The sequence below is a fragment of the Cicer arietinum genome, chromosome 5 (assembly GCF_000331145.2).
Source record: "Cicer arietinum cultivar CDC Frontier isolate Library 1 chromosome 5, Cicar.CDCFrontier_v2.0, whole genome shotgun sequence".
NCBI lineage: Eukaryota > Viridiplantae > Streptophyta > Magnoliopsida > Fabales > Fabaceae > Cicer > Cicer arietinum.
This window is the reverse complement of record NC_021164.2, coordinates 26,160,941-26,180,555: the sequence shown is the minus strand read 5'-3', so window position 1 is coordinate 26,180,555 and position 19,615 is coordinate 26,160,941. Positions and strand designations below refer to the sequence as shown.

General features: G+C 31.3%; 1 protein-coding gene across 5 annotated transcripts; it reads right to left on the bottom strand.

Moving 5' to 3' along the window:
• Positions 1-2,861: 2,861 nt before the first annotated feature.
• LOC105852315 (uncharacterized) lies at positions 2,862-5,725 on the bottom strand. 5 transcript variants are annotated; one of them, XM_012717275.3, is made up of 4 exons: positions 5,293-5,725; positions 4,055-4,174; positions 3,438-3,519; positions 2,862-3,354 (listed from the first exon to the last, which is right to left on the bottom strand). In XM_012717275.3, the coding sequence occupies exons 1-3, from the start codon at positions 5,641-5,643 to the stop codon at positions 3,454-3,456; spliced, it is 537 nt and encodes a 178-aa protein (XP_012572729.1). In that variant the 5' UTR covers positions 5,644-5,725; the 3' UTR covers positions 2,862-3,354; positions 3,438-3,453. The 5 variants fall into 5 exon arrangements, 3 of the variants coding, with proteins under 3 accessions (XP_012572729.1, XP_012572730.1, XP_012572731.1); XM_012717276.3 differs by having other exon boundaries at positions 3,448-3,519; XR_012162966.1 differs by lacking the exon at positions 3,438-3,519 and having other exon boundaries at positions 4,055-4,157; positions 5,293-5,719.
• Between the last annotated feature and the right edge of the window lie 13,890 nt (positions 5,726-19,615).

Here is a 19,615-nt window from a genome sequence, read left to right as displayed (position 1 = left end):
ACAAATATTAAAGTGACCTAAAATTTTAATCGATTGAGTCTTTTGCACTTATTAGACGAAATACATTGTTTTAGAAAACAAAGTACACTAGAATACACCTAATAAATAACAAAATGACCTAAACAATAAACCAAATCCTAAACCCAAAACCCTAAACCATAAACCTTAAACCTATTAAACACCACAAACGACCTAATCTATTAATCCATTGATATTTTTCCACTTATAAGACCAACTACATTGAGTAAGAATCAAAATCGACTAGAATAGACATCGTAAAGACATAAATCACCAACAATATTAATGCATTGAGACTTTTTAACTTATTGGACGAACCACAATGAATAAGAACTAAAATGGACAAAAAGAAACATAACAAAAACAAAATTACCTAAAATTCAATGAACTACATTAATTAAGAACCAAAATAAACTAAAATAGACCAAGACCCAAAAACCCTAAAAGCTAAATACTAAACCCGAAAACCTAAAACTAAAGCCTAACCCATTAAGCTAGTAAATACCAAAATGACCGAAAATATTAATGGATTTACACTTCTGCACTTATCGATCTACAATGAATAAAAACAAAAATGGACATAGGAAACTAATCAAAAACCAAAATGACCAAAATCTAATTCCAATTATATTTAATGCACTTATTGGATGAACTACATTGATTAAGAACCAAAACTGTCTATAATAGACCTAAACCCTTAACCTTAAATCCTAAACCCTAAACCTTAATCCATTAACCTAGTAAAGACCTAAATGACCTAAAATATTAATGCATTGAGACTTTTGAACTAATTGGAGTAACTAGAATGAATAAGAACTAAAATGGATAAAAAGAAACGTATCAAAAATCAAAATGACCTAAAATCTAAATCCATTGAGACTTATGCACTTATTCGATGAAGTACATTGATTGAGAACCAAAATGGACTAGAATAGACCTAGACCCTTAACCCTTAATCTAAAACCCTAAAACCTAAACCCAAAACCCTAATCCCTAAACATAGTAAAGACCAAAATGACCTAAAATATTAATACATTAAGACTTTTGCATTTATTGAATGAACTACAATGAATAAGAACTAAATACAACAACAACAAAAAACATATCAAAAACCAAAAAGTCCTAAATTCTAAACCAATTGAGACTTTTGCACTTATAGGTTGAACTACATAGATTAACAACTAAAATGGACAATATAAAAATACAACAAATATTAAAATGACCTAAAATTTTAATCGATTGAGTCTTTTGCACTTATTAGACGAAATACATTGTTTTAGAAACAAAGTACCCTAGAATACACCTAATAATTAACAAAATGACCCAAACAATAAACCAAACCCTAAACCTATTAAACACCACAAATGACCTAATATATTAATCCATTGAGATTTTTGCACTTATAAGAGCAACTACATTGAGTAAGAATCAAAATGGAATAGAATAGACATCGTAAAGACCAAAATCACCTAAAATATTAATGCATTGAGACTTTTCAACTTATTGGACGAACTACAATGAATATGAACTAAAATGGACAAAAAGAAACATAACAAAAACAAAAATTACCTAAAATCCATAACTCGTGACACTTATGCACTTATTCGATGAACTAAATTTATTAAGAACCAAAATGGACTAAATACTAAACCCTGAACCCTAAAACCTAAAACCTATACCCTAATCTCTTAACCTAGTAATGACCGAAAATATTAATTCATTTAGACTTTTGCACTAATTGGACGAACTACAATGAATAAGAACTAAAATGGACAAAAAGAAACTAATCAAAAACCAAAATGACCTTAAATCTAAATCCGGTGAGACTTATGCATTTATTCGACGAACTACATTGTCTATTGAATACATTGAGACCTTTGCACTTTACTAGAATAAGTGAGACTTATGCACTTTACTAGAATAAGTTAGACTTCTGTACTTATAAGTTGAACTACATTGATTAACAGCTAAAATTGACAAACAAAAAATAACAAATACCAAAATGACCTAAAATTTTAATCCATTGAGTCTTTTGCACTTATTAGACGAACTAAATTGTTTTAGAAACAAAGTGGACGAGAATACACCTAATAAATAACAATATGACTTAAAATCTATATCCATTGAGAATTATGCACTTATTTCATGAAATACATTGATTAAAACAAAAATGGACTAGAATAGAAATAGACCCTAACCCTAAATTGAAACCCTAAACCCAAAACCCAAAACCTAGTAAAGACAACAAATGACCTACAATATAAATGGATTGAGACTTTTGCCCTTATTGGACGAACTTCAATGAATAAGAACTAAAATGGATAAAAAGAAACATATTAACACTACAACATTTTTCAGTTTAGGCAACAACAATAAAGTGTGGTTAAAAACAAAAAAAATGTAGCCTAAACCTAAGGCAACGGTTTAAGAAGTGTGGTCTAGGTGGTCGTTGCCTATTCTAATAGGCCACAATTTTTTACTTTTGCCCACGAATAAAAAAAAAACTGTTGCTATAGACCTACAATGAGACCACAGTTTTTTGGTTGGGTTTAACTCACAGTTTTCTAGATTGGTTTTAAACTATAGTTATGAAAATGTTGCCTATTCATTAGCCCACGATTTTTATTTATTTTAGGCAACTAATTTAAACTGCTGTCATAAGGTTTAGGCAACAGTTTTTAGTCTACGACAATACATATATAAACCTTGCTTATACCATTATTCCACATTTGTGCAAGGATTAGCCAATCAGTTTTTTATATTGCCTTTTGCACATTTAGGCAACAATTTTTCAAATACAATTGTATTGATAATTAATTATTATTGCTTAAAATAACTAAACATTAATTAAAAAAACTATAACATTGAATGAAATAAAAAAAGAGTTTACATTACCAAATTGTAACTAAAATATACATTAATAAGGGAAAACAACTTTGTCTAATCAAAATTTTTTAACATTGGTATGCATCCACAAAAAATCAGTACATGAATACATCAACTATTATGTCATCATTTTAAAAACAATCAAGTCTTCCATGCATACCAAAACAATCAAATCTTCAATGCATTCCACTAGCTTCAATCTTCTTGAGGATGACGTGAGTCCGCTTGATCTTCCACTTTCTTCTTAAGGATGACGTGAATCCACTTGATCTTCCACATGTTCATCAATTTTCATATGCAATAAAGATATTCACTCTCCATGATTTTTGTAGAAACCCCAAACCTATCAAGTATTCACAGACCATTGTGCTTCTTTTTCAATAATGTTTTTGGCACCTTTCCTATACTCTGAACTGAGTTTGTGAAGTTAAGTCCACTCTTTATCCATTACTTTAAAATACAAAATCAAAGCAGTCACAAAATAAATAGTTAGATTACTCATATAGATGCAGAAAAAGTAAAATAGAACTTACTAGAACTAACTCAAGATCAAAAGGTGGTCTCTTGCAAATTTGTGTCACTAAAAGGAATCAAATTGGTCCAAAGTAGTGTCACCTATGCCATTGAATGAAGAAAAATTTAAAGATACAATGAAAAGTATATTTAATCATCTAGAAGCTAGTGCACATACTACTTGAAGAAAAACCAATTAATAAATATTGATGGTTACAAACTTCAGAATTCCTAATGTCTGTAGTAGAAAAAGTGAGAGGATGACAATTCTTACAACTTGGGTTAGCAAAATCAGATAAATAGTCACACCACTTAAGAGGCAACTATGACCCAAAGTAATAATAACTCATATGTTCACCTTTCATGACATAGATTGTGGATGACCGATAGTTTTAAAATGTAAACATTTTCAATTCAAATCTAGAATCTAATCACTTTCATGGCAGGGGAGAACATTGGAAGTAGAGAAATTGAGGGCTCTAGAAAAAGTCTCTTATGCATCATTGAAAATTGCATGTATATAGACATGACATCTTTTTAGGATATTATCAATGAAACCTACAACAAACAGTACATGAAACAAAACTATAGAACTAAATATGTAAGTCACAAGGAGGCTTATTTATGAACTAATTACCTTGTGGGAAATCAAATGATTTGGATAAGCATCACTTCTCACAACACTGGACTCATTCCTTAGAGCCACCAAATGCATAACTTTAACAGCTTTCAATGGATATCTGAAGCAGTTGTAATCCTTTTAAAATAAATTTATTTATTTAAAAACATTTGAAAGTAAATACATCAAATGCATAACACATCATCACAAGAAACATTTGGTTAAACATTCTACTATTACCAAGTTAAAAAGAAAAACTGAATGACAAACAATCTTTAAATGATAGCTGAAGGAATGACATGTATCTTCAAATGAAAGCAGTCCAATACAGATTTAAAAATTGAAATATCAATTTATGGTGTTTTTAAATTGAAAAGCTACTAAAATACCTCAAGAAAAAGCCATAACCTTCAAATTTTAAAAGGTATTTTTGAATTTTTTTAACTCATTATGAGATGCAGCACTATAGCAGTAACAACAACATAATAGACCCATGATTCTACTAAAGAAGTGAGAGATAGATATATTGTACACCACTTTTATTCCTCATGTTAACCATAAAATAGTAAATTTGCATACATAAATTAATTAAAAAAAACATAAAGAGATAAACCACCATCTGCCATAACACCATTGAAACCAATTAAACCAATGAAGCAAACAATTGTTTGTGAAAGAATTGCTCAATTAAACCAATCAAGCAATTGCTCAAGTAAACCACCCTCTACAGGGCAATCAAGCAATTAATCAATTAAACCAATCAAACAATTGCTCATTAATCACACAATTGGACATAAATCAATAAGTTGCATAAAACAACTTGTGAAAGAAAGTGAAAAGAGAACCACCCGACTACTTTTACTAAAATTGAAACAATTTCAAGATCATCCTTTGACTTCAAAAAAATTGGATGTCATAAGGTTGCTTAAAGATAATTTTCCTCTGTCAATTCTAGCATATATTAGGTATCTGACTCATTCTAACATTAGATCAAATAAACAATTATGAAAGATATTCAACGGCAAAGACAATTGTGAATCAATTACATAGCCCTAACTAACTGAGTAACAAAAACCAACAATTATGAATAGTTAAACAAGTTTTTAGTTCATAACTCAGCCAAATAAACAATTATGAATCACTATATGAATAGCCCTAATTATGTAGCCCTAACTAACTCAGCCAAGTAAACAATTACGAACCACTAAACAAGTTTTTAATTCATAAAAAATTGGAAGAGGAAAAACATGGTTTACCGGTTGAAAGTCATAAGAATAGGCGGCGACGATGGATGAAGGAGTTGCGGTGAGATGAAGAAACATGGTCGCAAAGAGGCGGCAGCGGCGAACGATGAAGGAGTTGCGGCGAGATGAAAAAACAGAGTCACAAAGAGGCGGCGTTGACACAGGGAGATGCGACAAACGTGAGGTCGCGAAGATAGTGAGAGGGTTCTTCGGCGTCGACAGGGAGATGCGAGAAGGGAGAACGAGAAATTCTGGAAGGTTCTTCGTGGGAGTTTTAGATGAAACCTCGTTGCCGTTGGAGTTTATGATGAAACTAAATGGTTTTGGTGTAAGAAGGGTTGCGTCTAATTTCATCACTAACATGTTTCTGGTAATTTAGATGAAACCAGGGGTTTTGGTGTTCAAAGTCTCATTAAGGATGTTCAGGGATTTGATTTGTATTACGTAAATAAATAAATAAAATAGTGATTTTGTGTAATATCATTAGTGACATATTTTGAGTTAATATCATGCAACAGTTTTTATCGATTTAGACAACACTTAAAATGTGTAGATATTAAATTTTATTAATCAATGGTTTTTTTTCGTGGTGAAACAGCAACACTTTTAAAATTGTAATTTAATTTATGACAATAACAAAAATTACAACAGTTTTTCATTGAAAGTCAAGAAATTATACTCTATAAGTAAATTATTGGCAAGAAAAATTGTTGCCTATTTCTATTTTCAATCACATTTTTTTAGCCGTAGCTAAGTGAAGTGTTGCCTAACATCAAAAATGTTGTAGTGTAAGAACAAAAATTACGTACAATCCAAATTTAGTGACACTTCTGTACTTATTCGACGAACTACATTGATTAAGAACCAAAATAGACTAAAATAAACCTAGACCATTAACCCTTAACCTTAAACCATAAACCCTAAACCCTAAATTCTAAACCTTAAAACCTAAAACCTAAATTGTAATCCCTTAACCTAGTAAAGATCAAAATGACCTCAAATATTATTGTATTTTGACTTTTGAACTTATTGGACGAACTACAATGAATAAGAACTAAAATGGACAAAAAGAAAAAATCAAAAACAAAAATTACCTAAAATCCATAACTAGTGACACCTATGCACTTATTCCATGAACTACATTAATTAAGAACCAAAATAGACCAAGACCCTTACACCCTAAACCCTAATCCCTTAACCTATTAAAGACCAAAATGACCTAAAATATTAATACATTGAGAATTTTGCATTTAATGAATGAACTACAGAGAATAAGAACTAAAACCAACAAAAAAGAAAAATATCCAAAACCAAAAAGCCCTAAAATCTAAATCAACTGAGACTTTTGCACTTATAGGTTGAACTACATTGATTAACAACTAAAATGGACAACAAAAAAACATAATAAATATTAAAATGACCTAAAATTTTAATCGATGGAGTCTTTTGCACTTATTAGACGAACTACATTGTTTTAGAAACAAAGTGCACTAGAATACACCAAATTAATAACAAAATGCCCTAAATTAAATATCAATTTAGAAGTATGCACTTATATCATGAAATATTTTGATTAAAACCAAAACCCTAAACCCTAAATAAACCCAGACCATTAACCTTTAACCTTAAACACTAAACCCTAAACCTTAAACCATAAACCTTAAAACTTAAAACCTAAATAATCACTTAACCTAGAAAAGACCAAAATGAACTGAAATATTATTGTATTTTGACTTTTGAACTTATTGGACGAACTACAGTGAATAAGAACTAAAATGGACAAAAATAAACATATCAAAAACAAAAATTACCTAAAATCCATAACTAGTGACACTTATGCACTTATTCGATGAACTACATTAATTAAGAACCAAAATGAACTAAAATAGACCAAGACCATTACACCCTAATCCCGTAACCTAGTAAAGACCAAAATGACCTAAAATATTAATACATTGGGACTTTTGCATTTATTGAATGAACTACAATGAATAAGAACTAAAACCAACAACAAAGGAAAATATCCAAAACCAAAAAGCCCTAAAGTCTTAATTAACTGAGACTTTTGCACTTATAAGTTGAACTAAATTAATTAACAACTAAAATGGAAAACCAAAAAACATAACAAATATTAAAATGACCTAAAATTTAAATCGATTGAGTCTTTTGCACTTATTAGACAAACTACATTGTTTTAGAAAAGAAGTGCACTAGAATACACCTAATAAATAACAACATGACCTAAAATAAATATTCATTTAGAATTTTGCACTTATATCATGAAATATGTTGATTAAAACCTAAACCCTAAACCCGAAACCTGAAAACCTAAACCCTAAACCCTAAAACGTAAACCCTAAACCCTAAACCTAAACCCTAAACCCTAATCCCAAAACCAAGAACCTTAAACCCTTAACTTAGTAAAGACCACAAATGACCTAATATATTAATCCATTGAGACTTTTGCACTTATTAGACCAACTACATTGATAAAGAATAAAAAAAGACTAGAATAGACATCGTAAAGACCAAAATCACTTACAAAATTAATGCATTAAACCTTGTCAACTTATTGGACGAACTACAATGAATAAGAACTAAAATAGACAAAAAGAAACATATCAAAAACAAAAATTACCTAAAATGCAAAACTGGTGACACTTATGCACTTATTCGATGAACTACATTAATTAAAAACCAAATGGATTAAAATGACCAAGACCCAAAAACCCTGAACGCTAAATACTAAACCTTAAACTCGAAAACCTAAAACCTAAACCCTAATCCCTTAACCAAGTAAAGACCAAAATGATCTAAAATAATAATGCATTTTGACTTTTGCACTTATTGGACGAAATACAATGAATAAGAACTAGAATGGACAAAAAGAAACTAATTAAAAACCAAAATGACGGAAATCTAAATCCAATGAGATTTATGCACTTATTTGACGAACTACATTGATTAAGAACCAAAATAGTCTATAATAGACCTAAACCCTTAACCATAAACCCTAAACTCTAAACCCTAAACCATAATCCCTTAACCTAGTAAAGACCTAAATGACCTAAAATAATAATGCATTGAGACTTATGAACTTATTGGACGAACTAAAATGAATAAAAACTAAAATGGACAAAAAGAAACATATGAAAAAACAAAATGACCAGAAATCATAATCTAGTGAGACTTATGCATTTATTCGACGAACTACATTGTTTATTGAAAACATTGTGACTTTTGCACTTTAAAAGAATAAGTGAGACTTATGCACTTTACTAGAATAAGTGAGACTTTTGCACTTATAGATTGAACTACAATGATTAACAACTAAATTGGACAAAAAAAAACATTGATTAAGAACCAAAATGGACTAGAATAGACCTAGAGGCATAACCCTGAATCTCAAACCCTAATCCCTTAACCTAGAAAAGACCAAAATGACCTAAAATATTAATACATTGAGGCTTTTTCGCTTTTTGAACGAACTACAATGTATAAGAACTAAATCCAACAAAACAAAACATATTAAAAACCAAAATGTCCTAATATCTCAATCAAGTGAGACTTTTCCACTTATAGGTTGAACGACATTGATTAACAACCAAAATGGACAAAAAATAAACATCACAAATATCAAAACGTCCTAAAATTTTAATCGATTGAGTCTTTTGCACTTAGTAGACGAACTACATTGTTTTAGAAACAAAGTGCACTATAATTCACCTAATAAATAACAAAATACACTAAACCCTAAACCCAAAATGGACTAAAATAGACCAAGACCCAAAAACCCTAAACGCAAAAACTAAACCCTAAAACCTAAATCCTATACCTAAACTCTAATCCCTTAACCTATTAAACATCAAAATGACCTAAAATATTAATGCATTTTGACTTTTCCACTTATTGATCTACAATGAATAAGAACTAAAATGGACAAAAAGAAACAAATCAAAAACCAAAATGATCAAAATCTAAATCCAATTAGATTTATGCACTTATTCGACGAACTACATTGATTAAGAACCAAAACGGTCTATAATAGACCTAAACCCTTAACCTTAAATCCTAATCCATAAACCCTAATCCATTAACCTAGTAAAGACCTAAATGACCTAAAATGTAATGCATTGAGACTTTTGAACTTATTGGAGTAACTACAACGAATAAGAACTAAGATGGACAAAAAGAAACGTATCAAAAAATAAATTAACCAAAAATCTAAATCCAATGAGACTGATGAACTCCATTGATTAAATACCAAAATGGACTAGAATAGACCTAGACCCTTAACCCTTAATCTAAAACCCTAAAACCTAAACCCAAAATGTCCTAAAATCTAAATCAAGTGAGACTTTTGCACGTATAGGTTGAACTACATTGATTAAAAACTAAAATGGACAGCAAAAAAACACAACAAATATTTAAATGAACTAAAATTTTAATCGATTGAGTCTTTTGCACTTATTAGACGAACTACATTGTTTTAGAATAAAAGTGCACTAGAATACACGAAATATATAACAAAATGACCTAAAATATATATCCATTTAGAATTATGCACTTATATCATGAAATACCATGATTAAAACCCAAACCATAAATCATAAACCCTAAACCATAAACCCAAAACCCAAAAACCTAAAACTATTAAACACCACAAATGACATAATATATTAATCCATTGAGATTTTTCCACTTACAAGACCAACTACATTGAGTAAGAATCAAAATGGACTAGAATAGACCTCGTAAAGACCAAAATGACCTGCAATATTAATGCATTGAGACTTTTCAACTTGTTGGACGAACTACGATGAATAAGAACTAAAATGAACAAAAAGAAACATAACAAAAACAAAAATTACTTAAAATCCATAACTAGTGACACTTATGCACTTATTCGATGAACTACATTAATTAAGAACCAAAATGGACTACAATAGACCAAGACCCTTACACCCTAAACGCTAAATACTAAACCCTAAACCATGAAACCTAAAACCTAAACCCTAATCCCTTAACCCAATGAAGACCCAAATGACCTAAAATATTAATGCATTTTGACTTTTGCACTTATTGATCTACAATGAATAAGAACTAAAACGGACAAAAAGAAACAAATTAGATTTATGCACTTATTCGACGAACTACATTGATTAAGAACCAAAACAATCTATAATATACCTAAACCCTTAACCTTAAATCCTAAACCCTAAGCTCTTAACCTTAAATCCTAACCCCTAAACCCTAATCCATTAACCTAATAAAGACGAAAATGACCTAAAACTTTAATCCATTGAGTCTTTTGCAGTTATTAGACTAACTAAATTGCTTTTGAAACAAAGTGGACGAGAATACACCTAATAAATAACAATATGGCTTAAAATCTATATCCATTGAGAATTATGCACTTATTTCATGAAATAAATTGACTAAAACAAAAATGGACTAGAATAGACGTAGACCCTTAACCCTAAACCTAAACCCGAAACCCTAAACCCTAAACCCTAAACCCAAATCTAAGAACCCGAAACCCAAAAACCTAGTAAAGACAACAAATGACCTACAATATAAATGGATTGAGACTATTTCCCTTATTGGATGAACTTCAATCAATAAGAACTAAAATGGACAAAAAGAAACATATTAAGAACAAAAATGAACTAAAATCCAAATCTAGTGACATTTCTGCACTTATTCGATTAAGAATCAAAATGGACTAAAATAGATCTAGACCATTAACCATTAACCTTAAACCCTAAACCCTTAACCTTAAAACCTAAAACCTAAACCGTAATCCCTTAACCTAGTAAAGACCAAAATGACCTGAAATATTATTGTATTTTGACTTTTGAACTTATTGGACGAACTACACTTATGCACTTATTCGATGGGCTGCATTAATTAAGAACCAAAATGGACTAAAATAGACCAAGACCCTTACACCCTAAACCCTAATCCCTTAACCTAGTAAAGACAAAAATGACCAAAAATAATAATACATTGAGACTTTTGCTTTTATTGAATGAACTACAATGAATAAGAACTAAAACCAATAAAAAAGGAAAATATCCAAAACCAAAAAGTCCTAATATCTAAATCAACTAAGACTTTTGTACTTATAGGTTGAACAACATTGATTAACAACTAAAATGGACAATAAAAAACATAACAAATATTAAAATGACCTAAAATTTTAATCGATTGAGTTTTTTTCCGTTTTTTAGACGAACTACATTGTTTTAGAAATGAAGTACACTAGAATACACCTAATAAATAACAAAATGACCTAAAATAAATATCCATTTCGAATTTTGCACTTATTTCATGAAATATATTGATTAAAACCCAAACCATAAACCCTAAACCCTAATCCCAAAACCCAAAACCTTAAACCCTTAACCTAGTAAAGACCACAAATGACCTAATATATTAATCCATTGAGACTTTTGCACTTATTAGACCAACTACATTGAGTAAGAATCAAAAAAGACTAGAATAGATATCATAAAGACCAAAATGACCTAAAATATTAAAGCATTGAGCCTTTTCAAATTATTAGACGAACTACAATGAATAACAACTAAAATGGACAAAAAGAAACATATCAAAAACAAAAATTACCTAAAATCCATAACTTGTGACACTTATGCACTTATTCGATGAACTACATTAGTTGAGAACCAAAATGGATTAAAAAGACGAAGACCCAAAAACCCTACACGCTAAATACTAAACCCTAAACTTGAAAACCTAAAACCTAAACCCTAATCCCTTAACCCATTACAAACCAAAATGACCTAAAATATTAATGCATTTTGACTTTTACACTTATTGATTTACCATGAATGAGAACTAAAATGGACAAAAAGAAAGTAATCAAAAACCAAAATCTAAATTCAATTAGATTTATGCACTTATTCGACGAACTACATTGATTAAGAACCAAAACAATCTATAATAGACCTAAACCCTTAACCTTAAATCCTAAAACCTAAACCCTAATCCATTAACCTAGTAAAGTCCAAAATGACCTAAAATTTTAATCCATTGAGTCTTTTGCACTTATTAGACTAACTAAATTGCTTTAGAAACAAAGTGGACGAGAATACACCTAATAAATAACAATATGACTTAAAATCTATATCCATTGAGAATTATGCACTTATTTCATGAAATAAATTGTTTAAAACAAAAATGGACTAGAATAGACGTAGACCCTTAACCCTAAACCTAAACCCGAAACCCTAAACCCTAATCCCAGAACCCAAAACCCAAAACCTAGTAAAGACAACAAACGACCTACAATATAAATGGATTGAGACTTTTTCCCTTATTGGACAAACTTCAATCAATAAGAACTAAAATGGACAAAAAGAAACATATTAAGAACAAAAATGACCTAAAATCCAAATCTAGTGACATTTCTGCACTTATTCGATGAACTACATTGTTTAAGAACCAAAATGGACTAAAATAGACCTAGACCATTAACCCTTAACCTTAAACCCTAAATCCTAAACCCTATACCCTAAACCTTAAAACCTAAAACCTAAACCGTAATCCCTTAACCTAGTAAAGACCAAAATGACATGAATTATTATTGTATTTTTACTTTTGAACTTATTGATTGAACTACAATGAGTAAGAACTAAAATGGACAAAAAGAAACATATCAAAAACAAAAATTACCTAAAATTCATAACTAGTGACACTTATGCACTTATTCGATGGACTGCATTAATTAAGAACCAAAATGGACTAAAATAGACCAAGACCCTTACACCCTAAACCCTAATCCCTTATCCTAGTAAAGACTAAAATGACCAAAAATATTAATACATTGAGACTTTTGCATTTATTGAATGAACTACAATGAATAAGAACAAAAACCAATAAAAAGGGAAAATATCCAAAACCTAGCGGTGGGGAGAACTCTGATATATTAATGTTGTTGTGGTTATTTATGGTTGAAAATTTTGGAGATTAAATATGGGTGATTATTGTTTGAAAATTGTGGTGATTCATGTTTGAATAAATTGATGTGTTCATAATTAATATTTTGAAGTTTTGAGAAGAAATTTATGTGTAGATTGGTGGAAAATGAATTTAATTCAATTTATGTGTGGATTGAATTTGGAGATGTGATTTTTGTGTGTTTGTGGAAATTGAAATTCGTGTGAATAATTATGTTTGAGTATGCTTTGTGTTCTATATGGAAAATCATTAGTGTTAAATGAGTACTAAAAATGGAGAATCTTTTAATAGCTGCATTTACTCAATGATTGTGGTGAAAATAGTCTGAGTATGCTCATGAATTTCATAGTACATGGTGATTGCGATGGGGCCATGGTGATAGTTGTGACCGTGATGGGCCACGGGATGTTGCCATGTGAATTGTTGGTTCATCTTATCTTTGCGGCGATTGTCACGTTGTGCTGATCTGTGAGAGAATGCACTCTAGAATGTGCTGACCTGTGAGCGATTGCACTCTAGAAAATCGTGTTGGTCTGTGAGCGACTGCACTCTTGTATGTCGTGTTGATCTCTGAGAGATTGCACTCTAGAATATGCTGATCTGTGAGCGATTGCACTCTAGAAAATCGTGCTGGTCATTGAGCGACGACACTCTTGTATGTCGTGATGGTCTGTGAGTGACTGCACGCTAGTAAATTGTGTTGATCCGTGAGGGATTGCACCTTGGTAATTAGTATTGGTCTGTGAGAGGCTGTACAATTATGATTTAAGCCCTTCGAGGAGGGTATTGATTTGGAATTCAGGAATCATGCATTTAGGCATATACGCATTGCATTAGAGTGCTTGGCATGCGAGTCATGTTTGTTATACTATGATGATTGTATATACAAATTCGGTTGTTGTTGTGATTTGCCATAATTGCTTAGAGGTGTGAAGTTGGGTTGATTAAGTTTTGATGTACTTATGTGTTCGTAATTGATGTTATGAACATTCGGCGTGTGATTGAGGTGTGAATTTGTGGAGATTAATTTGGTGTTAATTATGTGTTCACAATTGATAATATTAATGTTTGAAGTGTTGATTGATTCAGAGCTATTTTAGAACTGAAAATGTGCATTTTCTTAGTTATATTCGACTACGATAGTGCAATTTGTTAAAACTTCACTTTTCAACATTGTTTATGCATTTTTGGACATATGAAAACCCTTTCGAGGAGTTTGCTAAGACGAAAGGTTCTTTTGAGCATTTGAAAATATAAGAATTTTGCTATGTGATATTTGTTAATTTCGGTTGGTGACCTTTACAATTATTATGGAAATCTGGGCTTTGCCCTCATATGAGAACCAAGACCATTCTACCGGTTAGTACACGTGAGATGGGAAAGTAGTTAGTCAAACCTGACCGAAGCTGTGTCAGGATGATCTTGCGGGGTGCGTGGAGATCACCCGGGTTGTGTAGTTTTTGTAGCATGATCAGATTAGGTGGTTGTATAAGGACTAGATGTCTTTCTTTTGTGATTGTATTTATTTCATTTTGGAAGATTGTATCTATGCTAAAACTGTCTGATGACTTTTCTTTTGATGGGTCCATGATCCACTTTTTGATGTGACGTGGGGAAAGTAGAGATTCTTGGGGCAGTGCTTTTATGTAGGTGTCTGCCGAGAATACCCCAAGGGTGTGAGCTATGCCTGATAGGTCTTATAGCCCCGTTGTATTTTGCTATTTAAATACTTTGGATTTTGTTTCAAAAAAAATTTCCGCTGTTTGTAAATATTGTTGACTTTTGTCGTTGTGTTACGACTTAAATATTTTATCAAAAAGTATTTATTTCTTTGTTTTATTTCTTTGTTTTTTTTATAAAAAAAGTACACTCGCGTTGTTAAAAATCGGGGTGTTACATTGTGGTATCAGAGCTTTGGTACAGATTGTTGGTCAACCTGTAGGTTGGGAGTTGTTATTTGATCATGCGTAGGGTTAAGTTGTTTGAGTGTCAGGTCTAGTGTAGTTGTTATGTATTGATGTAGTCGAAAATTATTTTTGGAATTATTTTAAGGGGTGTTGAGATTTCTTCTTGATGTTGATTTTGAGGAAACAATGCATCCAAGAAGGGATGTCGTTGCAAGAGTCAACGTCAATGGGGATGATCAAATGTTTGAAGCTATGAATAACATGGTTGCTTATGTTGCTGTACAGACTACTACAAAGACTCTGCGAGATCTGGAGAAGAGGGAAAAAGAGATATGTGTTGCTGTGTCAAGGGGATTAGAAGATTTTCATCGCTACAATCCTCCAAAGTTCAAGGGTGACGAGTTCCCATAAAAAGATGATCAGTAGATTCAAGAAGTGGAAAAGATCTTCGAAATGATTAGTTGTCAGGCAGGGTTGAGGCGAATCATGATGACATGGGATTTATGAAGTGGTTCCAAGGACAAAGAGGCTATGTTGTTGATGGTAACTCGAAGATGATGGGTATGGATGGATTAAAGTTAGACTAATAGGCGACTTCATGTAAAAATCTAAGTGGAGAACTTTTTAAGAAGAGTATTAGGTGTTCGCTTGGTAGATTTCATAATGAGACTAGATGAAGTTTGATAATTGCCAAAGGGGTGTGAACACCATGGAATTATTGAGAAGACAGGGATTCCATTTGGAATAGCATTTGGTGCTTAGGTGTCAACGAAAGATACTTTATTGAAGTTAAGGGGCTCTACATGGTAGGGGGTAAATACTACCTTGGTTAGATAACATATACTCTGAGGAATAGTCGATACCTTGAGGGGTAAAGTCGAGCATTCGAGTAAAACTGGATTCGTGACTCAAATTATTAAGTATGAATCTCTAACGATTATAGGAGTGAGAATATATATTTCTTCAATAAGTGACAAATCTCTGTGTGGATTAGGAGATGGTAAGTATGAATAGTGATATTGGATGAAACTATAGACACGTAAGTGTGAATTTTGAGTGATGTTTGGAAAAACATAAGGAGTTAAGACTTGATGTATTGAACCACATGTTACTATTAAATGGAATTGAAAGTACATAGTACGAGAATACTTAGATATTGTAACAATGTAAGCTTTGAGAGTCTATTAAAGGATGTTAATTACTAGGAGAGTGTGAATATTTTGATAAGTCGGGGAGATTATTCTAGATTTGATTTTGGACCCTAAGATGGTTGATCTTTTAGTCAATGATTTAAAATCCACAAGGTTGGATGGAGGAGCAATTGACGCCTGAAACTTGTATAATTGAGGTAGTTAAGGTAGGCAAGGGATAAATAATCCAGGTTATGGATGAGAGTGTTTGAATATCTACTAAAAATGTTGTGTTATGATTAGAAGAGTTTTTAATTAGTGAGATTACTAAGACGATTAGAGTCATGATGAATAAGACCTTGTATTGTATCTTAATATGAAATGGATGAAATTAGACGGTGTGATAAGTATTTGGAGATTTCGAGGATCAGATTTTAGAATTTTATTTAATGATAGAAAGTGAAAAGAAGAAATGTAACAAATGATTTATGGTTTAGATGTTGATCTTGGGAAGTCGAGCGTTAAGATTTAAAATGAGTGTTTTAGTGACTAGATGGACGACGAAAAATATGTGGGTCTTTGAGATATTTTACTGCAAAGTTATGAGGATGAGGTTTATAGGTAATTATTTCATAGGAAATGCTTATTGGGAACATTTGAGAAATAGTTCTTTAGGACACTCAATTGTTTCATTCTTTCAGTTTGCATCTCGGTGAAGGTTGAGAAGGAATAAGAATCCAGCGAGTGAACCAAATTTTGGAAAATGTGCCAAGAAAGCTTGTTGGAGCAACACATAGAGATGTAGCTTATGTCAATTAAAGATTCATGAAAGGAATTATCTCACCTGTAATTCAGGCATTGTTATTATAAAGGTATGCCAATGATACAAAGGCACTACTTGAGTACATGTCATGGGGGTTACTATTGTGTTTATCGATCAACAAAGTTAAGTGTTTGTTTGGTATCGAAGAATTGAGCATGAAATGGAAAAGTTTGGTGGGAACTTGTAAGGCTTGATTTATTGAAATCACTATAATGAAGATGTATCAAGGTTCAAGGTAGAAATTTAAGGTTTGTATAAATGGAAAAGTGATGGAGTGAATACAATATGTTTTACATGTCATGATGAAAAGATAATCATCAAGCTGCAAATAAAGGACATGAAGGAATTGAGAAGTATCAGAATGAATGTTGGTAGTAGATGTAGGAAAATTATTTTCGGGTTTGTCAAGAATTGCGAAGTATGTAGGAAATGGATTAGTGAAGTGTGAATTTGAGGTGTTAAGGCATGAAACAAATGTAGGTCTTAATCAAGAATGAAATTCAAGTTGGATTTTGTTGGAGACGTGAATTTTGAAACGAATTACTAAACCTAAAGGAAGTTTGTGTGTTGTAGGTGGTATAGTTCTGGCATGTGTCGAAAATGTTTGAGGAAACTTTGATCACCAACCGGATGTTGGGATGTAATTATTAAAGTTATAATTAGACCACTATTTTGATAAGGACAATGTGGTTTGATGTAGTTTTGCGACTAAAGAAATCGAGAATTTGTGGACAATGGAGAAATTAGGGAGTTCTTGGCGGTAATGATTGTTTTGTGCTCAGTATGTTAGTGTCATACTTAGTGTTTCGGTTTTATACCTAATGGATGTTTCATACCAAGTGGACGTATATCAGGCTATGTGACATAGCTATGGGCGAATGTACTTCGTCGATAGGATCAAACTTATAGGAAAATAAGGGAGACTCAGTGGACGTTGAGAAGATTGTTTGACCGCTTGTGCATTAGAATAACCGTAAGTGCAAGTCGCAAAGAGTGCTATTACAGTTCAGTTAAGATAGTCTAAGCCACCATCATGGTTGTTGGGTACTTATTAACAAATTGAGGAACTGATCATCCTTAATTTCTTGTTGATAGTAGACAAAATCATGTTGAATGGAACGGGCGAGTCTTACCGGCTTTGATAGTGTGTAATGTTAATAAGCACCCTACGAAAAGGGATAGATGATACTTCCTTCGCGTAGGCATGACGAAACAAGTTCTATCATGTATGATGAGTTTGAGTGGATGCCTAGTGTGGTTATTGCTCTTACTTTAAGTTTCGAGGACGAAACTTCTTTTAGGGGGGTAGTAATGTAAGACCCTAAATTTTCTAAATTCTAATTTATGCGATTTTAAGAATTTTTGTCTTAAATTGCTTAGGCATTTAGCCCAAGTGAATTTTATTTTGGAAATTAAATATAAAAAATATGTTTTATTAGAGTTAAAAATATGTTTAATATTTATATATATTTTAATATATATATTTTGAGACCCGATTAAGATTATTTGTTAGAGAATAATTTAATTATGTTACGAAAAAATTGATATCGGACAATTTTTTTTAAAATGTCACTTATTGCTAAGAAACTCATCTGTCAATTGAGTTGCAGCGATAGTAGATATTTTTTTGAAAAAGTAATTTGAGAAGTTATGTGTAATGATGCTTTTTTTAAAAATATATCTATAAAGTTAGATATTTATTAGTTGGTTTTAATTATAATATATTATTATTATTTTAATATATATTTTATATATATTTTATATATATATATATATATATATGAAAGAAAGGAAGAAAGAAAACACAAAAGCTGAAAGACGTTCTCCTGCGCTCGCGATTTCTTTCTTTCTCTGTTTCAAGTTTATGTTGGTTATTTCAAAACCCAACAAATACAAATCATCATTTTTCTTCTAGATCTAAGCTCCCTTTCGAGAAGTGACAGAAGGGAAAGTTGTTCTTTGCCACGCTGCGGTGCTAGTGAGCTAGTTTTCAAAGCGACGACGCGAACTAAAATTTTACTCTAATTAATCGCGGTGCCATAATCGGTTGTTAAAGCTACAACAGAGGTAAGAGCTCCTTCCAAACTTTTAGTTTGTATTTAGGATATTATTTGTGATTTTGTGGAAAAGAAATTTGATGTATTTGATGTGTGAATTTGATGAAAATGAATTTAATTCGTTTATGTGTGAATTAGTGGGATTTGTTTTTGGTGTGTTTTGAGGTGGGGTTTGTGGTGATCTATATTTGGTGTGATTTATATGTTCATAATTATTATTATGAATTTTTGAGATGTGATTTATTTGTGGATTTGGTAGAAAATGAATTGATGAAATTTGGTGGTTTATGTGTAAAAATGTGGAGTTTTGAAATTGGGTGAGTTATGTTTGAGTTATTTTCAAATAAATGAGTTTGAACTGAAGTTGAAAGTTTACAAAATAAAATTAGAGTTGTTAAAGTTGTGAAAAAGTTCAAATGTTAACTGAGTTAAATA

What these genes read in the sequence shown, in the direction of transcription:
- LOC105852315 (XM_012717275.3), bottom strand. Translation starts at nt 5,643, where the DNA reads ATGTTAGTGATGAAATTAGACGCAACCCTTCTTACACCAAAACCATTT. An exon ending in ATTCTTATGACTTTCAACCG is followed by an intron (nt 4,175 to 5,292) that starts GTAAACCATGTT and finishes TTATTTTAAAAG; the next exon opens with GATTACAACTGCTTCAGATA. An exon ending in ATCATTTGATTTCCCACAAG is followed by an intron (nt 3,520 to 4,054) that starts GTAATTAGTTCA and finishes TCAATGGCATAG; the next exon opens with GTGACACTACTTTGGACCAA.